Genomic DNA, 10,905 nt, shown 5'->3' with positions numbered 1-10,905 from the left:
CTAACATAATAAATGTATAAGATGATAACAAAATACCGACCCACTGATTGCCTAATTACTTTCATACTTTATTGTTTCTCATTTTAAAATCTCACTATCATTAATGAATAATACGACCAATCGGTCATAGACTGTCGCAGTACAATTTAGACCGTAATATCTATTAACATGACAATATAAAATTAATAAATCTTTTAAAATTAAAAATTTGAGATTGTCAAATGACAAACATATATAAAGAACAACTTTGGATTGCACGAGTGGGTCAAATAATGAATTGCACAAGTAACATCCTTAACAAGCACTTTTATCCAACTACTACATTAGTAGAGTCCACGTGCACTATCTATATGAACAGATCAACGATACATCAAGGCATGGGCAATACACGACGGCGATACTTTGAGGATACGCGTATCGCCATTTCTTTTAAATTAAAAATGGTGATACTTAGGGGATACACGTATCGAAGGCGTATCTGAAGTATCGGAGTATCGGTGTGAACGTCGATACGCAAATTTCTAAAGTATCGGTGCTTCGTAGCCTATGCCTGCATGACCAACAGATGGCACGGAGCGGGTCACACGCGGAGCCGTGCAAGAGTTCATCACTTTACAATTTCTTATTAGCCCCCCTCATATTGTGGGCCAAACTTTAGATATACTACCCCAAAAAACATATTGTCAAATTTGTATTAAAAAAGTTTTCAATGATTCAATTTAACTATATATGTACATATAACTCATATTTTATGTGATAAATATACAGCGTCAAATTTGGCTTCAAAATAAAATACAAGGGAGACTAATAAACCCGTATAGAATATAGGTCGTTCAATAAGTACATGATAACCACTATAAAAAAGGTACACTCATCTTAATTACTGTAGTGTAGTAATAAAATATACTCACAACGATAACGACCGCTGGCCAAAGCTTATTTGCGTGTTAGCTTTACGGAAAAAATAAGGACCGGTGATGAGGTCGAGGTCTGCCAAGTCGTCGAGAACGACGTAGGATGGGGCCGCTCTGCTCTTGTTATAATGGACCCCTGGATAGCTAACTTGTTTCAATTTCCAATGCTTCCTCTCCAAAAGAAAACCCACCACATCTATACACGGGGAGGTGTTTGCACAACCCATCGCCGGTGAGATCAACACATGGCCTCCGAGCGGAGTGTCTCAAGCCAGATCTGCATAGGTGGATCCATTGATTCTGCATCATAGATTTTATATAGGTATTATGTTGTTCATTGGTGAGCTCTCTTCTCTTTTACATGCACATCAGCGCTGTGTTCCTAGTCCCTCATTTTTCCAGAACTTGTTTGGTCCAATGGGATCCTCCCAGGATCCATGTCTTTTCCCTGGGCGAGAACACCATGTGGAATTGCTGGCCTGGTTTTTTTGCCACCGCCATTTGGTGGCACGTTGGTCCGTGTCTGATCCACTAAAAAATTTGGGGTTTCTCTCGCACGTCTGCAGACACTAGAAGAATTCTCCCCATCCGACATTCACGATGACAGATCTTTCCGCTTCTCACTTGCGAGCACCGACATATTTCTCCCTAGGCAAGAAGCGTTTGTGATCTCTTCCATTACAAGAATCGACGCATGTCTCATCTGCTGGCATGAACACCTCTTCCATCACTACTACTCGTACATGTGAGTCACCATCACTATCTGCATGGAACTCCGAGAAACCATCATGCTCTGCTATACCTACACCCGTACTCAGATCCATTGCTGGTATCTCTCGTTCCAAATCTTGGCATACCTTGCCCAAGAGAACCCGAATTGTGAGGCGGCAACCGGCACTTGCTCCAAGTGCATGCGGCGACTCATAATTGAAGAAGCCCAACTGCCGAAGTCAGGATCTTGCCGGCGACAGCGATGGGCCAATTCAACATGCTCTTGTGGGTACAAACTCTACCTGCGAGCTTAAACACGTTTACAAGGTGATCGCCCATGGTTGGTACATATGTGTCCATTACAGTTCTCCTTTTCGCATCGGCGAGGTCTGTACCCGCAGTGTGGGCACTTCATCGCTATGAAGAAACTCCTCGTATTTTTGTTTTCTGCGCTAATGGTTCGAAATTTTGGCGGATGGGTGCATTGAAGGACTTTATTGCAAATGATTTAAGAATGATATTTACAAGTGTACATATTTGTGACAGATTTGTAAAATTTTGTTCGAAAATATTATGACGGCAAGCTGCAGAAAAAAAAAATCCCGACCCAACTACAAAAAATGGTCCATTTTCATGAATGTATTTATTTTCTTGCCTACGCCACGTTTGAAACTTTATTGTTATGAAAATTTCACTGAACGTGTTATATATGTATTTGTGTATGCATATAAATTTTAATTATTTTTGTATGGTAGATTTTTTTTTTGAAGTCCTCCGATGCAACAGTCGACCATTTGTCTTTTTGGATGGAAATGGCCTTTTCACCTTTGTCTCTGCAGCAAACGACGACAGGGACATGTGGTCTTCTTACACGTGGATCCATGTGTGCCTGCAAATTCTCTCCTACGGTTTCTCTTCACTGGGTGCTATCTCCCAAACAGCACAACCAAGCCTCAATTCATTTCGAGAGACGCTTCTCTCTTACCAGCGGCGTTCTTTGTTGTTTACAGATTCTTTTCTGGCGAGGTCTATTACCTAAGTATTTTCTTCGCATACCTTGCATATGCAACTATGTCCAAACTAAAAGAAAACCCAGGTTAGATGAGCTTGATAACTCGGATGATGACAGCTATTTACAAACCAGCAGGATTGGTCTCAACAAGCAAGATATTCATCTTTAAGGGGTTACGGCTGGCAAAACCAGCCATAACATTTTACTTCCTCCGTCACGGTTTAGAAGACGTGCATGTAAATTCTCTAGAACCTAGGTGGTTATTGATTGGTTGTGAAATGAGTTAAAAAATAGCATTCACACTACGCATGCATATAAAAATAGTACTCCCTCCGTTTCTAAATATAAGTCTTTAAAGATGTTTCATTAGTGGACTACATACGGATGTATATAGACATACTTTAGAGTGTAGATTCACTCATTTTACTCCATATGTAGACTTCTAGTGAAATATCTTAAAAGACTTATATTTAGGAACGGAGGGAGTACAACGGAGTGCTAATTATATGCTAGGAATAAATGCAATGTGCCTTAAACCTTGTCTATTGTGAAAATGTACATAAATTTAACTATGTCTTCTAAACCGTGACAGAGATAGTACTATTTTTAAGCATCAACTAACAAAGAGTTAGTAATCTAGATGGTCTTATATTAGTTTACAAAGTAAGTACAAAGGAAAGGGGAGACATCGCCTATACACACGGCTCTACACTTTCTCTCCACTATAAATACAATGCGCCACTAGTTTATGCCTATAATAATGTGCTAAGTAGATAACCTGTATTCCTTTGTAATTCAAAATCAGATCATTTTTCGTGTTTCATATAGTTTAGAACGCACTTATTCCAATCCTGATATGATTCGCTATAGTTCCGTCTACTCCGTTGCGCCACATCCCAAATAACGTGTTAATGCTTGTTGCTTGAGTAATGTTAAAAGCTATATTTGCAGTGCGCCATAATAATTTGACCCTCCGTACGTGGTCGTACTCAGCCATGTGGACTCCAGAGAGTTTATGGTTATTTGGTGCAACCGGTGGGAGACAGCCGCATGGGCTATCTTGAGTCGGTTTGGATGACGAACTACTAATAGACTAGGTATATAGGCATCGTAGTCTATTTATTTATTTTCGTCGGATGTGGCAGTTCTTTTCTTCTTGTGAGCGGTTTTTAGCATAGTTTGCTATGTACTTCAGAACTTAAGACTTTGTTTGATCACTTGTTTAATAAAAATGGCTGCATGCATCGATTGATGCAGAGGACGGAGGCTGTGGTCCTCTTTTTCCAAAAAAAAAAATGACATTAGGAGTGTCGTAACTTCCTACACGTGGTCTAACTGGGAAATGATTATTCTCCAATCTTACAAAGTGTTAGGAAATATATGACTTCTCCACAAACTGAAAACATTAAAAATCTATCTATCTAGAATTATATACTAAACACGCAATAGGGCGGAAATGTATAGAAATATTCTAGAACACAAAAGCATATTTTTACGAGAATTTCTATCTATCTACTTATCTATTACACACTAAAAACTTATATTTGTATTAGCTTCTTCATGTATTTACTTCTCCTTCCTAAATTGAGCTTCTCCTAAATTAACCTAGCCCAATAGGATAGCAAACAGACTAGATGCATAATCTTTCAAAAAGACCTAGATGAACACGGGTCTAGGCGCAACTGATTTGAATTTATACTTGTAAACAAAAAGATAAAGTCGTTTCCAAAGAGTAGCGCAGATATCAGTACTATAACTGAACAATCTAGTTTCCTTTTCTGTTTGCACATTACATAAAAGTGCTTCCTCATTTTTATTTATTTTTTGCGAGAAAACTTTTTATCTATTGCTCTTCAAGCATGGCAATACAAAATGGTTTAGTATTAGATTCGTAAGGAATTTTTTAGGCATGAAAAAATTGTTTCCTAAAGATTGAGTTTTCATCTGTGATATACTAGAGGACCTAGGTCTACATGTAATTTCAAGTATCTTATCTTAAACTTAGAATGATTATGCTGGGGTATCCTCTATTCTTAAATATCTACAACCCACTAACTAATTTTGCTCTCCATGCAACAAAGCCACATCATCAAATCATGCATGAAGTCATAAGTTACTTTTTCCATTAATCTTTTCATGCAAAACACACCACCTCATGCATTATTTTTTCCATTATTCTTAAATAGCTACAACCTACTAGATAATTTATCCTCTGCATGCAATAATGCCACATCATCAAGTCATGCATGAACTCGGAAGTTACTTTTTTCATTAATCTCTTCATGCAAAATATACCACCTCATGCATTATTTTTTTCCAATGAATTAAGTCATGTAAGAAAGTTTTATATTTATTTTTTCATTAATTTTAGTCTTCTGTCACTTATCCATATATTTTTAACAAGGTTCTCGCCACAACGCGCGGAACATCATCTAGTTTTGAATCTTTTTACGATTATATATGTTAAATATGACGAAGAAATATAGGCATCTAGTCAGTTGCGTGGGTCATACAAGAATCTTTTACTCGACCGAGGATGTGATTAATGGAGGACCTACATTCAATGACAATTTTATGACTATGCAGGCTTACCAAGTTGGCCCATCGATCAACCGAGGGCCTGGGAAAGCTATAATCAATGGCGCGGCACTCTCAGCGAGCCCCGGGTAAGTCTATCTCAGCTTTCGTCAATGTTCAAATTGTTTTAGCATAGACCAATCTTGTTTTGACACGGTGCAATCGCAGAGGGTCACATATACGCACATGCATTAAGTAGGGAAATCGAGATAAAGCAGCTTCAGAGGCAGGCCACATTACTATAGGATACTACAGTGTACTACCGTGGTATTTCTGCTAAAGTCAACTAAACAAAACTCCATCGTGCTCCAAGCGAAGGCCATGCCTGCCTTGGGTATGGCACTGCCCCTGCATAGATTTGCCCCTATGAACTCACATATACTCTATATAGCTCTATAAACTCTCGCTAGATACTGAGTCGGCATAATATTTTGAGAGTGATGAAATCATCACAGAAGCCTTGTAGTCGACTGGAATGTCTTCTTTCATTGAATGGACATTGTTGAAAAGTATAAAATAAATACAGAGCAATGCCAGCACCAAGCCAAATTTTGTACTTGAACATTAGTGTGCTAGTTCAATTACAACGTACCTAGCCATGTGTGTTACACTAAGTTCGGTCAGCGTGCAAATTGTTAATAACTAGAAGGATTAAGCACACTTTGCTGCACGGTTGGTGTTGTTTTACTTTTATAAAATAAATTAGTCTTTTTATTTTAAAATATAGATGTACTAGATTTTAAAAAGTTCAAAGCTCTTCAAATTTGACCAAATTTGTAGAGATCCATAATATCAAGTTGCGATCATTAAATTCATCATGAAATAAGTTTTAATATTTTATTTATTAGTATTGTGGATGCTGATGTTTTTTACCTCAAACTTAGTCAAAGTTAAATAAATTTGGCTTTTCAAGAAAAAAATACACCTCATATCTGGAACCGAGGAAGAATTTCATTTAGTTAGTGTGCGAGATGATGGAGTATTTTTTATTTATTTATAATGCGGTGTTTTGATAGGTCTTTCGTGGTGTGATTCTGTTTTATGTGCTAGTCAATAGATATTTACGTCGGATATTTTTCCATGTCTCTGTCTACATTAAATTGTTATTTGATGGGTGTATCTATGCCGGTCAGAGGTGATGCTACGATGTAGGGTTTCTTGGACGTCAGGGTTGCCACACCACCTAGTTGGGTTTGCATCATGTTTCCGTGCAGCAGGGTTGCCACACCACCTAGTTGGGTTTTCATCATGTTTCCCTGCAGCAGATACAGTTGCATTCTTTGGTCCTGTTGGCGGTGAAGGATGCAACAATGGATGGTTCTGGCGCTGGTGATCCTTAGGCACCGGTGAATCATAGTCGTTCTCAAGAGGACTAATTTGGTGGTAGACGGTCTACCCTCTGGGTGGGCTGGTGCTCGTGTTTTTTCGGTGTTCCATCGGTGAGATGCTCCGGGCAAAAGCTATGTGCTCTGGCGCCACAGCCGGCAATGCCCATGGCTGGCGCATCCCTCTTGAGGGTATCGTTGTGATTCCTCTCCCCATACCAGCAGGTTCCATATGAAAAGTATTGACGTCTCCTCAGTCTTGGCGGCGTCGACGCACTGCGTCGGCACCCTTCCGAGGGCATCGTAATGGAGCCTATCATACCTATGGTGTCGTCATCGGGGCAAGTTTGGAATTCCATCTCGAAGCTCCATCGACTCTGGCATGGGGCAATCACGCTTGCATACCAATCTTTTACATGGGTCCTCACTGGCACCACATGCGTTCCAGGTCGACCGTAGGTTGGATCGGCATTCCATGCTCCAAAGCATGAGACGTCCTTAAACTATGATGAGGTGTTTGCATCAGTTTCTCGACTCGAGATAGTGAGAGTGCTCCTAGCTTTGACAGCACAAGAGGATTGGAAGGTTCATCTTATGGATGTTAAATCCGCTTTCCTCAACGGCGATCTCACAGAAGAAATGTACGTGGAACAATCCCTCGGCTACGAGAAGAAAGGCAAAGAAGGGAAAGTTTACAAGCTCAAGAAGGCACTTTACGGGTTGAAGCAAGCGCCAAGAGCTTGGAACTCAAAGTTAGACCGAAGTTTGGTCTCGCTCGGTTTCAAGTGATGTCCCCTTCAGCACACAGTCTATACAAAGAATTCCAAAGGCTCAAACCTGCTAGTTGGAGTTTATGTCGACGATCTGGTTATCATCGGAGATAGCGTACAAGAAATTAAACGTTTCAAGGGCAATTGAAGAACAAATTTAGCATGAGTGATCTAGGATTATTCAGCTATTACTTGGGCATCGAAGTGAAGCAAAGCTCCGGAGAGATTTCCCTATGTCAATCAGCCTACGCGGTCAAGTTATTGGACATGTGTAGCATGTCAGATTGCTACGAGACACAGGTTCCAATGGACCAACGTCACAAGTTGAGCAAGCGTAGCTCAAATCCGCCGGTGGACACCACAATGTATCGAAGCGTTGTGGGCAGCCTAAGATACTTGGTGCATACCCGACCTGACTTGGCTTATTCAGTTGGGATCATGAGTCGTTTCATGGAGAATCCGACAACCGAGCACATGAGCGCGGTCAAGCAAATCTTGCGCTATTGAAAGACACTATTAATCTTGGCTGCACGTACAGAAAGAGAAAGGAAGGATTGGTCCTTTGTGGATATTCAGATAGCGACATGGCAGGTGATGTTGATGACCGAAAGAGCACAACGGGCATGGCTTTCTACCTTGGCCCGAATCCGATTAGCTGGAATTCTCACAAGCAAAAGGTGGTGGCACTATCTTCATGCGAGGCAGAATACGTAGCGGCAAGCACGGCGGCTTGTCAAGCAGTGTGGCTAAGAAGACTCCTAGCCATTCTTGCAAAGCGGGAGGTGCAGAAGATGTCATTGAAGATCGACAACCAAGCTGCAATCTCATTGTGCAAAAATCTGGTTCATCACGAAAGGAGCAAGCACATAGATACCCGGTTCCATCACATCCAGGAATGCATTGAGGAGGGGTTGATCGAAGTTCAGCACGTGAACACGAAAAACCAGCTTGCCGATATTCTCACGAAGTCTCTCGAATGACAGAAGTTCTTGAAGATGCGAGAAAAGATCGGCGTCCAAACTGTAAAGTGAGGACATCGTGTTTAGGAGATGATTATTGAAATTAACCACGATGTCTTTGTCCGGCTTGGACAGAAAATAGTCACCGAATATGTTTTGAATAGGGGCAGGATAGCGTACCTACGTAATCCACGTTGTATTACATCAGATCAAGAAAAACGAAAAGCAATAAAAAGCTTAGGAGCGACACGCCCCCTGCAGCAATCAACGAAAATTCTTTCCGATCGGTTTCGCTAAGTTCACGTGAGTTCCGTCGACGACGCTGTAATCCAAGCGAACTAAGCCCTGCTAGCTATCCACACGTATACGTGCATGTGCTGCTCTGCTAAATCCATCGAGCTGCTTGCTTGCTTGGTTGGCTAGCTTTGCATGTACACATACATGGTGTTTTTGGAGGGTTTGGCGGTTCAAAACCAACAGGATCGGCATTCCATGCTCGAAAGCATGAGACGAGGGGGCCATCCCGACGACATCTTGGTGTGAGCGGTGCAACGATTGTCCGGCCATATTTAATGGATTCGTTGTTCCATCTCTTGTTTGTAGTCTAGGTCGACGCTTTGTTATATGGTTTGAATATTTATATAATCTTGTTTTCCTGTGATATGCTTTGTAAGAGTATCACCTCACCACCATGTACAGGTTTCACTGTGTCGCTTTAAGCGGGACGAAATCCTTTTTTTCTTGACATCTTCATGATCTGATCATCTCCATTTTTTATTTCAGAAAAGCTTGGGGCATCGGATGTAATATGCCTAATAGCAGCGTGGTGCACACTGGTCAGCTCTGTCGTCAATTTCCATGCGTATCTATTGGGCGACACAAATTCTTGCCCAACCTGCGAGTTAGTAACCGGTACAATGGAGGTTGCTATCTGCGGCCCCTATATAGTTGTGAAATGGCAAGAGTTCTTGCCCAATCTGCTGCCAACGCCGTCTGCGCTTACGCCATTAATGTCCTTGATCACGTGGCGTCATGACGTGCGGATATTCAGAGACACAACCATTCTTGTGATCATATCTTATCTGATATTACTGGACATCAACTTGAGATTCCTCTGGCTTTTCATCTTTCCCGTGATAGCCATTGTTTTCATACGAGCAATCCGCTTCAACTTCAGTCGTCCTACGAGTGGCAGCAGTCGTAATAAAACTACTCAAGGATCTTCTAACGGTGCCGAGGAGACCAAAATGAAAACTAAGAAGGTTGGGATCATAGTGATGATGACGCTCGGTGCGCTATTGGGTATGGACCAACTTCCAGACCATGAAGCTGACCGGTTCGCCATCTCCCAGTTCCTCCTGTTCCTAAGCTCTATGGTGGCGGCACTGACGCGTATGATGATGAAGCTGCGCGCTCGCGCCTCTTTGTCGGGGGTAGGACCAGCGTCAGAGATGCTCCACAAGACCCTGCTTCTCCTTCTACTAGTGACGGTGCACACGGTGGCCGCAGAGTGGCTCGGCGAGCATGTTGTTCTCCTCTGCTTGCCGGAGGTCATCCCTGTGCTTGGCTGGTTAATTCTTCACATTGACCTTAAACCAGGCAGCAGTTCCATCACGAGTATCGACAAAATGAAGGCACACATAAATTGGCTTGGCTTGAAAGGTGCAGTGGTGGTTGCTGCTATTTTCCTGTACCTGTTGTTCACCATGGGTGACTCTGGGGTCTCCGGCTGGTGTATGACATTCCAGGTGTCATGTGGCGTCTCAGGGATCCTGACATGCTACCTCGTGTTCATGCTAAATCACTGGATGAGGCAGCAAGTTGCACCTGCTGGCAAGGAGGATGGTGCTTCGGGTATGCTCAAGCTATGGGCCTGTGCTTTGCTGATAGCGTGGGGTGTGTCGCTGCTGCTCAGGTGTCTGGTTTCTTTCCGGCTTGGCCTGCAACTACCACTGCATGCAACGGCTATGTATGTTGGTAATCTTTTCGGTTTTAACTACTCAAATTAATGCTACTATATCTTGTTTCGTAATTTGTACTATAGGCAGTTTTCTCGCGTGTTTGTAAAAATAATCGAACCTTTTTAGAGGGAGAGAGAGCTAGCTGTGTGGGCATGTTGCTAAGCTAGATATGTAAATAATCGAACAGTTTGTAATTTATAGCAAGAAGACACACTATCCTTCTTGCCTCCTTAAACTGGCAACTAGCTAGCATCTCTGCATTACAGTGGGAAAGTTGCACTTTTAATGTTGTGGGGACATTTGCAGCCAGCAACTCACATGGACTTCCATCAGGTGTGTGAAGCAATTTGCCTGCAGATTTGATTGATGATCACCTGTCAATGGGAGAGAGCACTTCCATCAAGTGTGTGCAACAATTTGCTAATACCGTGATTGAGATGACTGAGCCAATATATTTGAGAGCATCCTGCTCAGGACATCACTGGCTTCACTACCGGAAAAACTTTAACAAGCAGCGGATCAAATCAATCCCAGTAAGTTCATGGGCAACCAACGCCCTCAACTTTGTACGGACAAGGGCTATTGCATCCCTCTCCCCCTTTGTTGGCCAACCCGGAAGCACCACATTGTATAACCCGACAATGGGTTTTCATCTGCGGGAGTGATGTCTATGCAC

The 10,905-nt window shown here is 42.0% G+C and overlaps 1 protein-coding gene across 1 annotated transcript; it reads left to right on the top strand.

Moving 5' to 3' along the window:
* Window positions 1-1,090: 1,090 nt before the first annotated feature.
* Window positions 1,091-10,462, top strand: LOC123399451. Its single transcript, XM_045093862.1, has 3 exons — window positions 1,091-1,236; window positions 5,224-5,303; window positions 9,052-10,462. The coding sequence occupies exons 2-3, from the start codon at window positions 5,276-5,278 to the stop codon at window positions 10,275-10,277; spliced, it is 1,254 nt and encodes a 417-aa protein (XP_044949797.1). The 5' UTR covers window positions 1,091-1,236; window positions 5,224-5,275; the 3' UTR covers window positions 10,278-10,462.
* Window positions 10,463-10,905: the final 443 nt, after the last annotated feature.

Source organism: Hordeum vulgare, chromosome 5H (genome assembly GCF_904849725.1).
Source record: "Hordeum vulgare subsp. vulgare chromosome 5H, MorexV3_pseudomolecules_assembly, whole genome shotgun sequence".
Lineage (NCBI taxonomy): Eukaryota > Viridiplantae > Streptophyta > Magnoliopsida > Poales > Poaceae > Hordeum > Hordeum vulgare.
This window is presented reverse-complemented; position numbering and strand designations above follow the sequence as displayed.